General features: G+C 36.0%; 1 protein-coding gene across 2 annotated transcripts in view; it reads left to right on the forward strand.

Annotated features, from left to right (window-relative positions):
• Positions 1-20637, forward strand: part of HIBADH (3-hydroxyisobutyrate dehydrogenase) — a 143256-nt gene that overhangs the window by 117378 nt on the left and 5241 nt on the right. For both annotated transcript variants that reach the window (XM_009242927.4, NM_001135455.1), the window contains 3 exon segments: positions 8265-8398; positions 12935-13011; positions 19992-20148. In XM_009242927.4, the coding sequence (XP_009241202.2) occupies positions 8265-8398; positions 12935-13011; positions 19992-20148 (368 nt within the window).

Consider the following 20637-nt stretch of genomic DNA (forward strand, 5'->3'; position numbering starts at 1 on the left):
AGGTGTTATAACTTGTCCAAGAGGTGTGACCCTGCACTGTGATTTCTTTCCAAGTCTTTTAACTCAATCATATGTTTTTCACTTTTAACTCTTCATAATAATGTCCCCATACATGTACACTTAGCTTATGCATGTTTATGTAGCAGTAAGTGAAAATGCCATTACCACATGTAAAGAATCATGCTGCCCCAAAGTTGAGCTTTTAAAAAAGTAACTGACAAATAAAAATTGTATATATTGTATACATGTTATAAAATATGTATACATTGTAGATTGGCCAAACTGAGCTAGTTAATTACCTCACATACTAACCGTCTGTGTGTGTGTTTATGTGTGTGTTTGGTGTGGTGTGGTGAAGTTACTTAAAAATGTACTGTCAGTAATTTTCAAGATTACAATAAACACATTGATACTTAAAAGAGCTTTTTGATAAACTAGAAAATATTAAGTCTTAATGAGTCTTAATGAGTATTCTTGGTCATTTTATTAGCCATTGATATCTGCCTGCCTACTAAGAAGGAAATTAACATTTATCAGATACATGCCATGTGCTGGGTGCAAAGATTCAAACAGCTCATGCCAATAAGGATCTTAATAAGACACACCAGAAAAATTATTGATTAGAGTAGTGTAAGTGCTTTATTAGAGATATCACCAGGAATGTTTTAAGGATGGAGAAAGGGGGGTCATGAAATACTTCTCAGAGTTGTCATGAGTTGAGTCTTGAAAAATAAGCAGGAGTTAGCTAGGCAAAGAAGGCAGAGAAGGGTATTTCATGTGAGGGAACAGCCCAAGATAGGCATGGGTGCATGAAAAATCATTGCACATTCTGGCCATTGCAAATAGTTTTCAGTGTGCATTGAGTGGTAGTTTTTGTTGCAAGGGTTAGATGAGGAGACCAGAGCAGTAATTAGGATTCACTGACAAGAAAAATAAAGATTTAAAAATCAGAGATCATTTAAGGAGAGAAGAGAAAATTCATTGCTTCCTACAACTCAAGACACAAGAGAGGGTACAGTGAGTTATGTAGTTCTCCTTTTTGTTGAAGCATAAATATACAGGTACTTCAGAAAGAGTAACTTAATGGAGAAAAAATGGGAGGAACTTTGAGACTATATAAGAAATGCTGGCTGGGCGTGGTGACTCATGCCTGTAATCCCAGCATTTTGGGAGGCCGAGGCAGGGGGATCATGAGGCAAAGAGATTGAGACCATCCTGGCCAACATGGTGAAACCCCGTCTCTACTAAAAATACAAAAAAACTTAGCTAGGTGTGGTGCCACGCGCCTGTAGTCCCAGCTACTCGAGAGGCTGAGGCAGGAGAATCGCTTGAACCTGGGAGGCGGAGGTTGCAATGAGCTGAGATTTTGCCACTGCACTCCAGCCTGGCGACTGAGCAAGACTCCATCTCAAAAAAAAAAAAAAAAAAAAGAAAAGAAATGCTAAGTAATAGTGAATAATGTTTTCAGTTGCTAGTTATTTTCATGTTAATGTATAACTTAAGCCTTGAGCCTGTTTTCATTCTTATATCAAATAAAACTGCCCAAAGATTAGGAGACAGATTAGCATAAATGTTAGAATGAGATGATTTAAGTAAGTTTTACTTCTTTTATAGGTATAAGGCTAAGATTAGCCTGAAAAGGATATAAAGCAAGAACCAAGCTTCAATTCAGTTTATCTTGGGAAAAAAGGTCACTATTTTTGATGCAAAAATGTGAAAACATTGTTCATTACTTCATTTACTGTTCCTGCATGAAGTTCCAAATGAGAATTTTAAAAAATATGTTAACTCAGTTCAAGGAAAAGATATGCTTGCTCCCAAATAGAGTTTCTCAAGACTTCTAAGATACTCAGATCTATATTTGAGATTTGTTGTGAGATACTATGGTTTCTTTTTTTATTGTTCTTAATACTGATTTTGTTTTCCTTTGAAATTTCAGTTTCATTTTTTAATTGACAAAATTGTATATATTTAGCATGTACAACATATTTTGAAAGATGTACATATTATGGAATGGCTAAACCGAACTAATTAACATATGCATTACCACACATACTATTTTTGTGATAAAAGCACTTAAAATCTACTCTCTTAGCAGTTTTCAAGAATACAATACATTGTTATTAACTATAATCACCATGTTGTACAGTAGGTCTCTTGAACTTATTTCTCCTTATTTCTGATTTTCTAAAAGCTCTCTATTTTTTTTGCTCTGATAAGCAAACCCACATTGGTTGTGAAGAGAGGTGGAGTATTATGTGCATTTAGATAACAGGCAGAACTCAGCGTCTAATAAAAAGCATACCAGATTACTTGCTCAGTTCATGTTAAACTGCTCTGAACTAGATTTGCAAATGGATTCAAAATACCTATAGTCTTATCAGTTTTTATATGCCTACCTACAGTTGACAGCAAGAATATTACTCTTCAAGAACAATATCTTGTTTTTTCACCCCTTCTCTTTCTGAGAATTCATTATTCTTTCAATGATGAGGGTTGAAAAATGAAAGGAAAGGGGGAATCAGGATTTGGTGGCGATTGCCCTCATTCATCTGACACTTGGTATGTGATGCTACCTTTTGGCATTTTCTTCTGGTTATACATCTCTTTTCCCTAATTATATTTTGGACTCTTTGAGTGCAAAGACTAGGTTTTATATCTACCATGACCTTACATTTTGGACTTTCTGTGATGGTCATATTTCAAGTAGTTTCTGAATATAACAGAAAACAAGTCCTTATTTTTGATTCAGCAAATATGTTTACTCGTTGAATCTTTACACATAGCACAAAGATCTAGCAAGTTGTTAAAGGCACTGAATAAATATTTGCTGATGATATTTTTCCTCTTTGGACCTCTGTACAACTGTATGCCCTCTAATAGCATGAATCTGACTCTTTTATTAGCTATATGTATTTTTCTTATCCCTTCCCCCACCTCCATTCTCCAACTTCTCCCTCCCCCCACCATCACAAGCACAAGATTTCAGACTCCTTGAGAACAAGGATTGTTTCTTCCTCATTCTGAGGGTTGAGAACCACTGAAGAATGGATCTCCAATGATCACATCTTTGATGTCAACTATAAGTAGGTGTGGAAGGGAAGAAGGAAGGTAGTTTAGCAAATGGAGTCATCTATGATACTTTTTTTTTTTTTTTAAGAGAGAGAGAGGCTGACTTAGAGGATTTGTGCTTAGATTTAAAAGTGCTTCTCCACTATAAGGCTTATTAAAATCAAAACAGACTACCACGAGAAGTGACAGATGTCTATCACTTTAAAATCAGGGTAGTCAGCTACCCATTTTGCATGGTTTGGGCATTTGCTTTTTCATTTATTTGTACAAATGAGTTCAATGTTTCTGATTCTAGTATTATGGGAGAGAAACACTAGAGACATCATCACAGGAAAGTGTTAGAAAAAGCACTAAAGGCAGCCACAAATATTTAGGCTTTTTAGAGTTAATGTAGTTACATGAGAAAATTTTCTTTTTTCTCATTTGGAACAATTTTTTTTGTACAAAGTAAAACATGCCATAGTTTTATGTATTAATATAATAAATGCGGGAAAGTGGATGATTATGAACTTGAAAACCCAAAATTATCATAGAATTTCAAAAGCTTAAAAGGAATTCAGTGATAATTTTCTCTAACCACTTCACATCCCAGATGAAGAAACAGGGTGAGCAGCATTTAATGACTTGCTGGAATGATAGAAATGCTTTGTCTGTAATCCTTGGCATCTTGTGCATATCTTGTGAGAGCAGTTATCACATGGTATTACAATCGTTGTCTGTTTCCTTGAGACTTTCCTTCTCTCTTGCCTCCTGAGAATCTCTTATGTACTAGAGCTAGTGGATGTGAGTGAATGAGCCAACAATCACTGTCCTCATGGAGCTAGTGTTATTCTAGGGAATACAGACCAGAAACAAATGAAAGTGTTAAAGAGGTGATAAATGCTATGAATAAAATTGAAGCAGGAAAAGGAGAGAGTGATGAGATGCTATTTTAGATTGTTAGGTTGAGTGGTCAGGGAAGGCCCCTCTGAAGAGTTGAATTTTGAACAGAGGCCTGAATGAACTAAACTATACCAGTCATGAGTATCTGGGGGAAGAACATTTCAGGCAAAAGGAATAGCAAGTTCAAGGCTTTGAGATGGGAACATACTTCACCTGTTTCAAGAACAGCAAGGAGGGCAAGGTGGCTGGAAAGCAGCAAGTGATGGGAAGAATGATATGAAATGAAATAGGAGAGGTAGCCCAGAGCCACATCATGTAGGGCTTTGTAGGACTTGGGATTTTATACTGAGAGAGATAGGAAGTGTTTGGAGGGTTGGGAATAGGGAACAAACATGAGCTGGGTGAACTAGATTTGTATTTTAAGAGGATTTCTCTAGCTGCTATATGGAGAACAGACTACAGAGACAAGAGGAGAAGAGAAATAAAGTAGGAGACTGTTGCAGTAATCCAGGCAGGAGTTACTTGTGGCTCAGACCAGGGTAGTAGGGGTGAACAGTGAGAGAAGTGGCTGAATCACCAGTGTGTACCTTCTTAGAAGCAGGGACATTTGTGATTCGTCCTTCACCCAAGGGGTTACCACAGGGCCTGATTCTTAGTAGGTGCCCAGTTAATTGTGTTGACTAGATAAAACAAATGCAGATTTCTTGTCTTTCTCATTCACTATGAGAAAGATTTTGCAAGAAGTCTTCACAGTGATGTTATCTTAGGCTGTAGACCACTAAAGTTCTTATTAACCTGTGCCAGCCTGCTTCTGTTATTTATAAGTGCAGCCCAAACCCGCTAATACTTAAAAGGAGAGGCTAAAATTATCCCAGAGAAGACAATGGCTTAAGTAACTAAATAGGAAAATGCCCACTTCACAAATTGAAGTTAAAAAGTAGTAAGCCCTTACATTTAAATAGCATTTTTAGCTGGTCATGGTGCTCATACCTGTAATCCCAGCACTTTGGGAAACCAAGGCAGGAGAATTGCTTGAGCCCAGGAGTTTGAGACCAGCCTGGGCAATAAAGTGAAACCCCGTCTCTACCAAAAACAACAACAACAACAAAAAAAAGAAATAGCCAGGCACAGTGGCACATGCCTGTAGTCCGAGCTACTCGAAAGGCTGAGGTGGGAGGATTGCTTGAGCCTGGGAAGTTGAGGCTACAGTGAGCTGTGATCATCACACTCCAGCCAGGGTGACAGAGTAAGACCCTGTCTCAAAAAATAAATAAATAAATAGCATTTTTATTTTACAGCATACATTCACATATTCACAGCCAATCTATGAAGAAGTTATTAATACTTTCCCTGTTTTATACACTGAGACTCAGAAGTTAAATAATTTGTCACACAATTTGCCAGCAAGTGGCACATCCCCAAAACAAAATATAACATCTCCAGATCTTTTACCCTTTCTACCATGCTATTTATCAACCAACCATTTGTTGAGTATATCATGCACTGTAATAGATAATGGGGATGCTGGCAAGCCATGACCTCAGTGCTGACTTTGTAGGAAGTTTATAATGGAGGAATCAGACAAGAAAATCCAAGATTTTAATAAAGTATGATAAATGCTGTAATAGAATTAAGCACAGGGTGGATTTTGGTTTTGTATATATAATTAATAAAATATATGTAAAATAAATATTTCTTCCAGTATTCTAGCAACTACCCGAGTATGCATTGTGTGTTTTTGTATTTTAGAAAATGGACTAGAATCAAAATGGCATGTCATTGTAATAAATTTCTTCATTTTTGATAGACATAAACATCTATACAATGTCTTCTGAAATCCATAAGCTGTCTTACACAGTTTTAGAGTCACAGCTTTCTAGATATTCTTTCCTAAGTTCAAAATGGTTACATTTATTTCAGGATAATTTCGGTATTTTTGTTTTGTTTTTGAGACAGGGTCTTGCTCTGTTGTCCAGGCTAGAGTGCAGTGGCGCAATCTCAGCTCACTGCAGCCTCCACCTTCTGGGTTCAAGCAATCCTCCATCTCAGCCTCCTGAGTAGCTGGGACTACAGGCGCATGCCACCATGCCGAGCTAATTTTTGTATTTTTTGTAAAGACAGGGTTTCGCCGTGTTGCCCAGGCTGGTCTCAAACTTCTGGGCTCAAGCAGTCCACCAGCCTCAACCTCCCAAAGTGCTGGGATTACAGATGTGAGCCACCATGCCTAGCTAATTTAGGTCTTAATTCTCTTTTGCAGTGGGACTAGGCTTGATAGTGTTATATGATTAAAGGAATACATATGAGAAGATAAGATTTGGTTCCAAGGAATGTCAAAACTTTAGAATTACCCATTTTAGTTAGATGCTTACTTTGGGATGTAGGTTATGATGAAGTCGGAAATAATTATGATACCACATCAATATGAGGAAAGAGTCGAACTACCACAGACTTCTGAATTAAAAGATAAATTATTCTTTCTTTTGTGGTCTTCTCTTGCTTAAGCAACTTATTTCTGCTTTTTAAAATATGTGTTTGAACAAGTGAGAAAGTACACCTGTCAAAAGACTAACCAGCTGAGAACCATTGTCAGCATTAATTTTTTTTTTTAATAAATGACTCTGAAGCTATTTAGCAGTCTGTAATCTAAATACAAAGCAAAGCTATTGATCTATGATGGATAGTGCTGGATTTGCTCGTAAGCTTTGACTTAAATTGTCTACTTAATTTCTGTAGGTGAGATCAACAGGATTAGGAGGAATGGTGGTTATATGGTTTAAATAAAAATGGCTATAGAAATTGAGCAAAATAATTGTAAAACATTAATGGTTTACCATCTTGATAAAGTAAACTAGAAACTAACAAAACAGCAGTCACTTTAATGTTATAAGAATGTTTGAATGACATAGATTGGCTAATTGAAAGCATTTTTTTATAAATTGGTATTGTATATAATCCATTTCAAAGTGAAGATATTGCGAAATAATGTAATTTAACCATATGTGTGAGTATCTCAGGTTTTCGTAACATGTGGGCACTCACTCTTCCAAGATTGTTTGGCTAGCATAATGCTGACTTTTTTTGGCTTTTAGTAATTGGTTATGAATAGTATAAACTGTAAAATAGAAAGCTATTTGATTTGACAATAGCAAAATATTCACAATTTGAATGAAATAGGTATCTCTTCACTTGGGCTTTTAAAAAACATATAAATACTGTATTTCATTGAACACATTAAATTCAAAAGCAGGCCATTACTTGCAGCTGTCTGTTCTAATGGCCAGATTTGATACATACTACAGACAATTACAGTTTCTTTGTTCTTACTGTACTGTAAAATAAGTTCTTCCACATACTTGTCTGGGAAGTTTTGAAAAATAAAGCCTAACTTGAAAATTATGAATCAAGATTTCTTTCAATATTAAAAACAGTAATAACACTCTTGGTTTTATTTTATAGTTAATAAAAATTTAGGTGAATGAAGCTTCTTCCTCTCCCTTTTAGGACAAGTCTAGATCATATTTTCTGTGCTAAATTGAAAGTTGTTTCTCCAGTCATTAGAATGAATGAACATGCATTAAGCCTCTGTTAAAAGCTACTAAGGAGTAGTGAAGTCAGTGTTAAAGTTTATTTCTTCTTCTTGCTCATATCACTAAAAATAAATTGCCCAAAAGATGTATAGCAGGAAGGAAAAGAAAAATCAAATAATATTGAAAAGTACACATGAGAATAATCAGTCAAAATAAGCAAAGTTTTCCTTGCCTTAAAAAAAGAATCTACCATCTGAAATGCCTACTTGTTTAAGGAACAAAGAGCCATGTCTCCCTCTTTGTAGATCTCACTTATAGATAGTATTTGGAGAGTGGGTGAGTGAGCAAGAACCCCGAATCCAAACGTGGGCAGCTGACCTCTCTCTGGCTGCTCCTTTGCTGATCAGGGCCCAGGTAAAACTTTTTTTGTATACTTTCTGTAACTTAATAGGTTTCTTAGGAGAATAATAGATGCATGGGAATAATAACATTTACATTTTAAGTTCCCTTATCTGTTAGGCCATGATTGTGCCAAAATGATTAAGGTGAGTTGAGATTGAGAGTACAACTGAATCTGTATGTCTCTTTTGGTTTGTGATTAATCTGGGTGATACTTGATTGCTGAATATTTCTGTAGAGATTTAGAGTATCTTATACATGCCTGGCATAAATACAGATAGGAGGCAGGATGTTTTTCGTTGGTTTCTCTAATTTTATTATCTGCCTAAACATTTTAAGAAATATATTCTTTTGCTTCTATCCCTTTACCCCCAAATGATTCAGGTGTAGGAGCTGCACGATCTGGGAACCTCACATTTATGGTGGGAGGAGTTGAAGATGAATTTGCTGCTGCCCAAGAGTTGCTGGGGTGCATGGGCTCCAACGTGGTGTACTGTGGAGCTGTTGGGACTGGGCAGGTAAGATTTTTACATTAATGACCTTGACTTGATGATGTAAAATTGACTAATGTTCCTTTCTCTTTCCTGACCATATTTTTATTCTTCTTTCTTCAACCTATGGATTCTTTGTTTGCTCAGATTTTAAAACATTTATTTGGAATAAATTAGTTTTGCATCATTCCTGGTGGGCTTAAGCAGACATCAGCCAATTTACTTATTAAAAAAACTTCCATTATTGGCCAGACGTGATGGCTCATGCCTGTAATCCCAACACTTTGGGAGGCTGAGGCAGGAGGATCACTCAAGCCCAGGAGTTTGACACCAGCCAGGGCAACATAGTAAGACCCCATCTCTACAAAAAAACAAAAAAATTAGTCGAGTGTGGTGACACACACTTATAGTCACAGCTACTTAGGAGGCTGAGGTGGGGGGATCACCTGAGCCCAGGGGTGGGGGATTGAGGCTACAGTGAGCCATGATAGAGCCACTGCAGTCAGCCTGGGTGATAGAGCAAGAACCTATCTCAAAAAAAAAAAAAAAAAGGGAAAAAAAATTCATTATTAGGATCTTGACATGTCTGTCATCCCAGCAACTACTGAAATCATCCTTAAAACTGCTCTTATTCGAAGTGCTTGTTTCTGAGTTGCTATTTTCCTCCATCTAATTTTGTAATTACAGTTGACCCTTGAACAACACAGATTTGAACTCCATGGGCCCACTTATACATCTATTTTTTTCCATAGGTATATTGAAAATTTTTTTGAAGATTTGTGACAGTTTGAAAAAACAGATGAACCACATGGCCTAGAAATATCAAAAACATTAAGAAAAAGTTAGATATGTCATGAACGCATAAAATATATGTAGATAGATACTAGTTTAAATATGCACAAATCTGTTATAAAGAGTTAAAATTTATCAAAGTTTACAAATATTTATAGACCATACATGGCACCATTCACAGTTGAGAGAAATGTAAAGAAATGTAAAGATGCATTAAATCATAATGGCATAAAATTAACTGTAGTAATACTGTACTACTGTAATAATTTTGTGGCCACCTCCTGTTGCTATTGCAGTGAACTCAAGTGTTACAAGTATTGGGCATAAGATGTCATGTGACACTAATCATCTTTGAGTGGTTCATCTCTTCAGTAAATTTGTATCATAGTAAAAACTGATCTCTTGGAATTCTCTTGTATTTTTTATCATGTTTAGTGCAATACCATAAACCTTGAATGACACCATGGGACCCATACAAAGTGCCACTAGTGATGCTGGAAGTGCCCCTAAGAAGCTGAGAAAAGTCATGACATTACAAGAAAAAGTTGAATTGCCTGATACATACCATGGATTGAGGTCTGCAGCTGCGTTTGCCCTCCATTTCAAGATAAACAAATCCAATGTAAGGACCTTTGTAAAAAAAGAAAAGAATAGTCATGAACCCATCACTGCAGCTACTCCAGCAGGCTTGCACTTTTTGCAGAACATCTTTTTATCTCACATTGAAAATGCAGCTTTTATGTAGATGCAGGATTGCTATAGAAAGGCATACTTACATCTAATATGATTCAAGAAAAAGTGAAGTCATTATATGATAACTTAAAGCAAAAAGAAAGTGAAGGATCTAAAGCTGGAGAATTTAATGCCAGCAAAGGATGGTTTGATAATTTTAGGAAGAGGTTTGCTTAAAAAATGTCAAGAAATAGGCGAAGTAGCTTCTGCCAACCAAGAGACAGCAGACAGTTCCCAGGCGCCATTAAGAAAAAATCATTGAAGAGAAAGTATATCTGCCTGAATGAGTTTTTAATGCAGACAGAAGTGCCCTATTATGGGGGGGAAAAAAGGATGCTCGAAGGACATTTATTAGGAAGAGAAGCAAGCAGCACCAGGATTTAAGGCACGAAAGGATAGGCTAACTCTACTGTTTTGTACAAATACAGTTGGGTTGATAATCAGGACTGCCCTTATCTATAAAGTTGCTAACTCCTGAGGCTTTAAGTGAAAAGATAAATACCAGCTGCCTGTCTTTTGGTTGTACAGCAAGAAGGCCTGGACTGTTTCTGGATTGTTTCCATCGATGGCTTTGTCTCTGGAGTCAGGAAATAACTTCCCAGTAAGGGATTGACTTTTAAAGTTATTTTGATATTGGACAGTACCCCTGGCCACCCAGAATAACATGAGTTCAACACTGAAGTCGTCCAAGGGGCCAACTTGCCCCTAAACACAACGCCCCTAATTCAGCCTCTAGAGTAGAGGATCATAAGGACCTTAAAGGCTCATTACACATGGTACTCTATGGGAAGGATTGTCACTGTGGAAGAAAACCCTGATAGAACATGAAAATCTGGAAAGATTACACCATTGAAGATGCCATTGTTATTGTAGAAAATGCCTTGAAAGCCATCAAGCCCCTAACAGTAAATTCCTGCTGGAAAAAAACTGTCCAGATGTTGTGCAGGACTTCACAGGATTTATGGCAGGGCCAATCAAGGAAATCACTAAAGAGACTGTGCATATGGCAAAAAAGGTGGGGAGTGTATGAAAGCTTTCAAGATATGGATCTTGGATTAATTCAAGAGCTAATAGACACCACACCAGAGTAATTAACAGAAGAGGCTTGATGGAGATGAGTGCTTCTGAACAGTGCCAGATGATGAGGAAGAAGATGTACCAAAAGCAGTGCCAGGAAACAAATTGACATTAGACAGTATGGCAGAACGGTTCTGATTGTTCAAGACTCCTTTCAACTTCTTTTACAACATGGACCCTTCTATGATACAGACTCTGAAAATAAAGCAAACAGTGGAAGACGGATTGGTACCATACAAAAACGTTTTTAGAGAAAGGAAAGAGCAAAAACATCAGATAGAAGTTACAATTTCCATAAAGTTATCCGGAGTGAGCCTGCCCCTTCTGCCTCCCCTTCTACCACCTCCACCTCTTCTGCCTCTGTCACCCCTGAGACAGCAAAGAGCAACCCTTCCTCTTCCTCCTCAGCCTACTCATTATTAAGATGATGGGATTGAAGACCTTTATGATGATCCACTTCCACTTAATGAATAATAAATATATTTTATCTTCCGTAATGATTCCCTTAGTAATATTTTTTTCTCTAGCTTGCTTTACCATAAGAATACAATATATAATACATATACAAAATATGTGTTAATCAACTGTTTATGTTATTGAGGAGGCTTCCAGTCAACAGTGGGCTATTAGTAGTTAAGTTTTTGGAGAGTCAAAAGTTATACATGGGTTTTTGACTGCACTGGGGGTTGGCAACCCTAACCCCCTCATCATTCAAGGGTCAACTGTACTTGCCATAGCTCTATTTGTAGTACAGTCAGGTAGCAATAACCCACGGACTTCAAACTTTTTCTTGAAAAGCAAGTAACTTTCATTTAGAAGTATGAGGTGATTGACAGAGATGATTAAACAATACTGAACACTGAAATCATTAGTTGTCTCCCTCCCTCTCCCAATACACACACACACTCTCACTCCTCCTCTTAATGCTTTTATCCTGGTCACTAAGACTCTCTTTATCTCACTCTAGACTTGGTATTATCTTAGATATATTTATTGTCTCCATAACTCTTGTCCAGTCAGTCTCTAAGCTCTGTTAATTCAAGTTACTCTCATTGTTGACCTTCATTTCCATTCAACACAGGACCTGGTCCAAGCCTTTCTTTCAGTGTCTCACACCTAGTTTACTGGTCAGGGGGCCTAATAGGTCTCTGAACGTCAAATTTACCACTCTGTCCAACATCATAACCCAGACCAACTCCATCAAGATGCTTGTATCATCATAGTGCTTCCCCATTCTGAAACTTTGAATAGATCCCTATTTCCTACCATGTCAAATTTTAACTCTCCACCCTAGCTTTCATAGCTGACATGTTCTTGCCCCAGTCTTAACTATCAAATTTCTCACCATTCCTTAAAACATAGGCATATTAAACAATTTTCTTACTGATCTCCAGCAACATCCCATGTTCTTAAATATTTAATCCTTCTTATATATTTACCCTTCGCCCCGGATCTCCTTCTTTCCCTTTCTTGTCTGTTTAAATCCTGCCTTGGCCTCCTAAAGGATGATTTCAGGTTCCACGTCCTCTGTGTTCCTGCCTTCAGTGGTCTTGTTGCTCTGAACTCCTCCTATCTCTTATAGCCTCTACCTTACAATTCACCCTTGTTTTTGTTGCCTTTTCATACAGCATATTACTCCCATTTCCCGTTCAGATTGTAAGTTCCATCCCTTAAAGAGCAGTTGTGCCCTATAGTGCTGAGCCCGTAGTAGCTATGTGGAAAATAAATTTTCACATAGGCAAATTTATTACCTAGTGGAGGAGACCCGCAAGTCTGCTCTGGGATAGCATGTGAGGTTCAGAGGGAGCCATGCTGCATCAGGTTCTCTTCCCCTCTCAAGAAAATCAACAGTTGAATGTTATTTCTTTTAGAAAGCAGCCCCTGGAATTGGGCAAGGAAAAACGTCCTGTGAGTTATAGCTTGAAAATACAGATATTTAATATGTACTCAATTTATTTTCAGGCGGCAAAGATCTGCAACAACATGCTGTTAGCTATTAGTATGATTGGAACTGCTGAAGCTATGAATCTTGGAATCAGGTTTGTTGAATAGTATGTTTTTATACTAACATTTTTATAGGCTTTCCTATTTGATTTTCTGATGTTAAAAAAATGATATTCATGAGAGATAAATGAGTTGATCCAAGAACATTTTGAAAGTACTTCATTATTGAACTTTAATAGACTTTGCTTATTGGACAAGCAATAGGACCCAGGAGAGCATGAATACTCTTTGCCATAGCCATAAAATGTATTGCCTGTGCATTTGAAGTTATATTTTCCTTTTTATATGGGACCCCCATTTCTTCTATTATGTTGAAATACAAGAAACATTTTTCTATAAAATTTAAACGTACTTTGGCAATGTTGGGACAAATTTGTATAAGACATGGTTTTAGTGTGTAGTGAATTCAAGTGGTATGCTACCATGTGACTAGTTTATGTACCTTTTAAAAATATAGTCTCCCAAATCTGCACTAAAAGTGTTCTTGGTGGTTCATTCTCAGGCTAAAAACTGGATAGCATTCATAAAGATGCAATTCATGTGCATAACTCTTTCATTTTATTTTGCCTGTGGTTTAGTTACTTTGCATTCGTATGTATCTTTCTATTAAAATGGCATACTTTGCTTAAAGTGATTCAGGAATTCTGTTTTTCCTATGGATGATCATCTTTTAAATGCTTAAGGTTAATGTCTTAATTTTAGCCTTTAATCTTTCGGGTTAGTAATGCTACATATGATTAATCACCTAATTAATTTTTGAATGTTTTATATTTCATGAAAATAATAAATATACATTTCTTACTTTAGAAAATGCTTAATGAGCAGGATGCTTTACTCAGTTGCTTTCATCACATTCCCCAAAACTGCTTACCAAATATATCACAAAACAGAATAGTGTTTCATACCATAGCTTTTGATAAAAGTAATAAAAAGAGCCAACATACTTGAGATATTTTTGAAAACACAGTAATGGATTCACATTTCCTCTTAATTACCATATCAAGATGCTGTTGTTTTATTGAATTGCCCTTGTCTCAGATGTTTAACTATCTTGACCTATTAAGTTGTCATGTTGTAATTGAGATAAAAGAGGAATTTGCTTTGCATCAGCACTAATTGGTTTATCAATATCGTGTACCATTTACATTTTAAAATTGAATGTCCATAAGATGGGAAAGCATGTCTGTACAGAGCCTTAATAAAAGTGGTAGTATATAGGGACCTTTTCAGAGTGTTAATGTTTGTATTGTGGCCAGTTTTAGGATATGGGTCACTTATCATAATTGAAAAACTGGTAACTAGTAACTTGTTTTCATGTTCATTCTCTAGACTAAGTTCATGGAAGAGGAAAATGTACATTTCTGGAACATAAATTGCATACACAATTAATTGGTGTTGACACCAGGATTGGTATGCATATGTATGTTTAGAATTTTATTTTTATTTTTCTGGATATAAATGATTATATAAAGTAAAAGGCTGGATGAACCTAGGTTATACTGTACTACAGCTTTCCCTCTTTGCCCATTGACTCTGTACTTCTCACCTTGAGCATCACTGGACCAGGATGTTCCTTAGTCATAGTGATGCATCCTCTGGCATTTCTTGAATAATTTTCCTGTCAGAACTCTTATTATAAGATGATCATTTGACCTTCTAAAGTGAAGTTTTGTATAGGCTAAGTGCTTGTGGAAGTTCTACTGCAAACACCAGCTACAATTGTAGGCAATACAATCGAATACGAGGTGTACAATGAAGTAAAAACCATTGGCTACTTGTAGTGGGTTTGTTTTCAAGGAGAAAATGAAAAGTGATAAAAAAAAATAGAGATGTAAGAGAGCAGAAGCAATTAATAGAGTTTCCCTTATTTTTGGCTCTGATCAACTATGACAGAATTGTTATTTAGAAATATGAAACTTTTAAATCTTTCATTTTTCTAAAACTCTACATATATACTGATATATATAACATAAAATATATTTTAAAAGTCTCAACACAAGGCAGAAACTCACTAGTTGTACTTAACTGTTAAAAATAATTTATAAGTTTCTAGTGTTTCAGATTATACCAATGAATTGCTTATTTTCATAACATGAGGATTTTATCACTTTATCTTACGAAGATTCTCAGTGGTTTAAAGACCCTAAAAATGAATGCTTCTGCTATTGTCTTTTCTGCATGGTTTACAAACATGGTTTAAAGTGACAGGATTGTTCTCTAATAGAGTATAGAGAGCGGCCACGATTTATTGAGCTTTGCAAGGTGAAAGAGAAAATTGGCATCAGCAGGCATAAATTCCCAAGTAGTAAATTCCCACAAAGTAGTATAGCATCAAAATGGTTTAGCCACATTTATATTCTGCTCACTCTGAAGTGAAATTTTTTCAGAGTATTAATGTCAACATTTACAAATTGAGTCACCCATTCCTGTGAAGTGATCATTTCTGATTAATTTTATTCTAAGTCAGTGGTTTTTCTGGAACACTGTTCCCCTTTTTTAAAAAAATTGAAGAATAAAATCTTACAGTTTAAAATTCTTATTGACTCTGTGCTCTTTTACAGTGAGTCTTTATGGATGTTAGCAAAATTTTTAAATGTTGTAAAAAAAAAAAGTAAAGAGTAAAAAATATGGTATGCAATATATTTTGAGATTCCTTTTTTATTGGACCTTTCTGCTTTCTAATTGGATTCCTACATAGGCATTAGAAGCATAGTTTTATGGTCCTGAAAGTACCCTACTTGTATTAGAGAAGTTTTGTTCCTGTGTATCACATAGAAATAACATTGATAATGTTTTGTTGTTTTAAATTACCAGCTCCACTGGAAATTGATTTTTTTAAAAAAAATATTGGTGGTATAACAAGTTACTTGCATTACCAACTAGGCCCAGGCTCCTCCAGCAACCACTGTATTGTCTTCCGCCAAAAGAAGCTTGAAGCAGCTGAACTTCTGGAAAGCTGTTCAAGATGAGAACTTTCCCTCCAATGTAGTTTTATTAATAGTTTCTTGCTTACTGCCCTTAGAAGATGTTGCTTTTGCATTTATGTGATGACTGGAGCCTTAGTTATATACCCTAATAAATATAACAGATGGCAAAGGTTTGTAATTTGTAAATGGCCAAGAAGTTTGTTCTTTGTATGTATCTATACTGTCTGGTTTTACATAAGAACAAAACAAATTATGTCACTAAACTGGGATGTTTGTGTCACAGCAACAGATCTGGAAATGAAACATCTAAGACTATGTCAATCCAAATCATTCACTTATCCATCATACAAATTTCTTAATAAACTGATAAAATGCCATCGTATTGGCTAGTAGTTGACTATTACGTTTACCACCTACTTAATAGTCAACTACTAGCCAATACGATGGCATTTGGGCGTGCATGTAGGTCTGCATTCAAGCTGTCCCACAGATTTAAGCTTTTCTCATTTATAAAATGACAAAAATAATTACATCTATCCACTGGGTTGTTGTAAAGATTAAGTGAGTTAATCCATGTAAAACTTATTAAATAGTTTCTGGCACATAGTAGGTGTGATATGTGGTAATGATATTTGTGGTTGTGGTGAGGTGGTTATTGTTTGAAATTAAATTGTACTTTAATCTTTTTCTTCCTAACATGTCTCACTAGCTGGCATTACATATTTATTTGTCTGTTTATTACCTGTCTTCCCATCTAGAAGCTCCATGAAGGGAAATGGTTTGTTTACTCATTGCCATATCTTAAGAATATACCTGGCAGGTATTAGGCACCCAGTGAAGATTTGTCAGATAAATAAGGAGAGGAGGGAGGAGGTAGGGGAGTGAGTGAGTGAGGGGATAAGATATGGCACTTTTCTTGCCAAAGGTAAAAGTTATCCAGGTGGGTCTTAACTCAGCCCTCCTGGCAGACAGGCACAGCTTCCTCTTAGCTTCCTTCTTACTGTCTCCTTCGCTGCACGTGTAGCACTTGGATATAGCAGATCTGAGGAAACATTGATGGATAAGTGATTGATTAATTAAAATTGACGTGGTCTTAGATGTTTCATTTCCAGATCTGTTCCTGTGATACAAACATCCCAGTTTAGTAACATAATTTGTTTCGTTCTTATGTAAAACCAGACAGTATAGATTACTCACAGATAATATAAACAAACATTTTTGGCCCTTAAAGTCTTGGTTACAATGAAGGCAAGTGTTTAATTTTTTAAATTTTTTTACAGTTTATGCATTATTTTTACTTCTTCCGAACCTCATTTAAAATTCTTATGTTTTAGTGGTGAGTAGATTTGACACAGTGACGTTTATTTGAGATGCATTATATATGCAGTCAGAGCAATGAATTCATTCTGTTTATATCAGAGAACATTCCAGCAATTGTAAAGCCACATGCATGCACGCATGCACTCTCGAACCACATCCAGTGGCAAGTTATTATGGGGACTGACAGACTGTCATTCTTTTGATGGCTTGAGCTGTATATCTTCTGAACAGCAATGGGGCTCTTATGCAGAAAGTATCATATGTTCCCAGCCAATTTACAGGGAAACAGCAATAACATTTTATCATGGTTGAGAGCCCAGTAGCTGCTTCCTATTAAACTTGCCCTTTCAGATACCTGTCTTGGATTAATTTGTTGATTTCGAATGGAAACTCCGTCTTCTCCAGTGAAGCATGACGTTCTAGGATAGACTCTGAATGACAATTACTGTGTATTCTAGCTGGTTTCAGACCATTACAAGCCTTGGGCACAGTGGAAAACAGAGGACTTCAGTAACTGATTTTAATATCATGTCTAATTTTAACTGTCAGTTATGTATGTGCCAGAGAACGAATCCTCAGAAAGATGAAATGCAAAACACTTCTAACTTGCTCTTTTTAATGATACAGTTTGCTGCAGGTGGGGGCAGGGGGAGGGAAGTGGAGAGGGAATAACTATCTCCTGAAGGGAATCAGCACAGTGGGGAAGCATCAGTTTTGAAAAGTGAGAATGAAACAACTGCCACCTGATTTTTTGTGTGTGCCCCTCAGGATGCTTCTAAATAGTAATGTGTTCACCAGAAAGGGTTTCCATCAATCAATACCAGTACTTTTCCTTGAACATTCAAGAAAAATGTAGGGTTTTACAAAGTTAGGATAATTAGCTTTGCTCACTATTTTGTTGAATATTATAGAAAAGAGTGAATTTCCTTAGCTGTAAAAGCTCTTGTGAGCTACTACTGAGTGTAACCTGGTAGATTAGAAAGAAGGAAGGAATTCTGCTGCTTTAAATGTGATGAACCATCTTAAAAGATTTAAGTTAGGAAGCCTTGAAATTATATTTCAAATGGAGGGAGAAAGCGACGTTTTGGAGTCTTTAAAAGTATTTTCTCCTTATGGAGCATATTAGATGTATGCATTCTTGAACATTTGTACTTTGCAGTTATAGCAAATTAACTAATTGTTAATTTGTGATTTTACTTTTCACAATTATTCCCTAAGCACACTGGCTTTATCTTTTCCTAAGTGATATACTACAGTAGCATACTGATAGCCTAATCTTATTTAAAAGGAGAAAGCAAGCATGAGTAGCATACTATGCATGCAGCAAACTTGGATCTTTATAAAAGAATGAATGAAACTGTTGGGTTTCTCTCTGGGAATCTACAGTTGAACAGAATGAATAATAGCCAATTTAGACTGAATTTCGGTATCTGTTATAATCCTTAGTAAAATCCATCACTATAACATGGGCCACCATATGAATTCAGATACATGATATGCCACATAGTAGTCTGGGAACCACAGCTACCCCTTGAAAGCCTGATTACATAACAGTTGTATTATGTGGTAATTCCATATATATTTTTAGCTGTTAGCCTCAGCCCCCTGCTCTAGCATCTGAAAAAATGTTTTATTGGCCATGATACTCAGATTTTGAAATAAACAGGCATGTGTTTTAGACACACAGAGTAAACAATCTGAGCATGCCAAGATGCACAGTTTGTTTAACATTTACATAAGTGTCTCTTTTCAGTGTTTTTTTTATTTTCTGGAAGAGGTTGGTTTTAGGAAAAAGCAGAAAGCTTTTATGACAGTTGTTTCATAATGGCTCTGGGTATGAAAGAAACCAAATAAATTGCTAGGTATAAAGTTTTATTTGAAACTTGATTCAGTGATACTTAGCAAAATTGTGCTTCCCAAACTGCATTATATCTTTAGAATCCAAGTAATGGAGCATTTTGATTCTATTTTTTCTAGGGTCCACATTGAACAGCCGTTTATGCCATCAGCCCAGTGATAGAACAAATGATGTTTCCGCTTGGGCAAGCTTTGTTTTATCAGGATCAGTAACCTTATCAGCAGTTGACCCAGAACTATAATGCATGTCTCTGAATAGATAGCATATGTCACAACTCTGTGCAGACTTGCTTCATAAGCAAGATTGTCTAATAAAGATTTAATAAATAAGGAAAAGTTTGCAGCAAAAAAGTCTTCTTTTATAATAACTTTTCTTAAGCTCGTTTTCAGCTCCTGGCTCATCTCTTGCATTTATTCTCATAAAAACTAAAGGAATAAACATACATGTAAATGCATTCACACAGACTCCCATGATGCATCGTTTATCTGTCAATATTTCTTTCTGAAATATATCATTTGTGGGTAAAGAATGTAGAATTTAAATTATCATATTGGTTTAAGGTTCTTATGTGACACATAAATGTGGTAATGTCCAAAGACTAGAAAACCTATGAGTGTGATAAACCAACAATATTTTTATGCAATTATATATTATTTTTTCTTAATAATAGGATAACATAGGTTTTCTCTAAATGCAAAATGGTCCTGGCTCAAAAATGTTCTTATTTAACCAGTAGTATTTAGTACTCTATAATTCAAAATTGGATTCTTCACTCTCGTATCAATCTGCTTAGATTTTAGAAGACATATAATAAATGGAGAGAGAAGATGGAGCATCCCCATACATAAATAAGTCATGCATGACGTGTACATTTTGACACTTAACACTTCTTTTCTTTGACCTTTGACAGGTTAGGGCTTGACCCAAAACTACTGGCTAAAATCCTAAATATGAGCTCAGGACGGTGTTGGTCAAGTGACACTTATAATCCTGTACCTGGAGTGATGGATGGCGTTCCCTCGGCTAATAACTATCAGGGTGGATTTGGAACAACACTCATGGCTAAGGTATGGTAAATGTAGACACTAACCAAGAGAGAAGGAGAAATGTTTCATGGTCCAATAACACTTTCCTTCTCTTTCTCTTAATAAAGCATACGTCTCATGTAAGAGGCAAAATTACTAGAATATTCACTCTCACTGAAAATGAGTAAAAACCTAACTTAGATGAAAATCCTTATCTTGTTCATTTTTATTCCTGGCCTTTTGGATGAGAAGAATGGGCCAGACCGTGTGTGTGTGTGTGTGTGTGCGCGCTTGGGTTTATTTTTATGAGCCGGTAAAATTTCGTTCATCATAAATTTATGTTAATTTACCAACTTCTTAAATGAGAACAGTGAGAATTTTCTCATTGTTAATAATACACTGGCAGTGCATATATGCATCACAAAAGAAGAGAGGATTTTCCCATTGATAATAGATTTCCAAATACATCTTCCTGCTTTAAGATTTTAATATATGGATTTATATGTAAAAACTAGTTAAGTCATTTGAAAA

This window comes from Pongo abelii, chromosome 6, assembly GCF_028885655.2.
Source record: "Pongo abelii isolate AG06213 chromosome 6, NHGRI_mPonAbe1-v2.0_pri, whole genome shotgun sequence".
In the NCBI taxonomy this organism is placed as follows: domain Eukaryota; kingdom Metazoa; phylum Chordata; class Mammalia; order Primates; family Hominidae; genus Pongo; species Pongo abelii.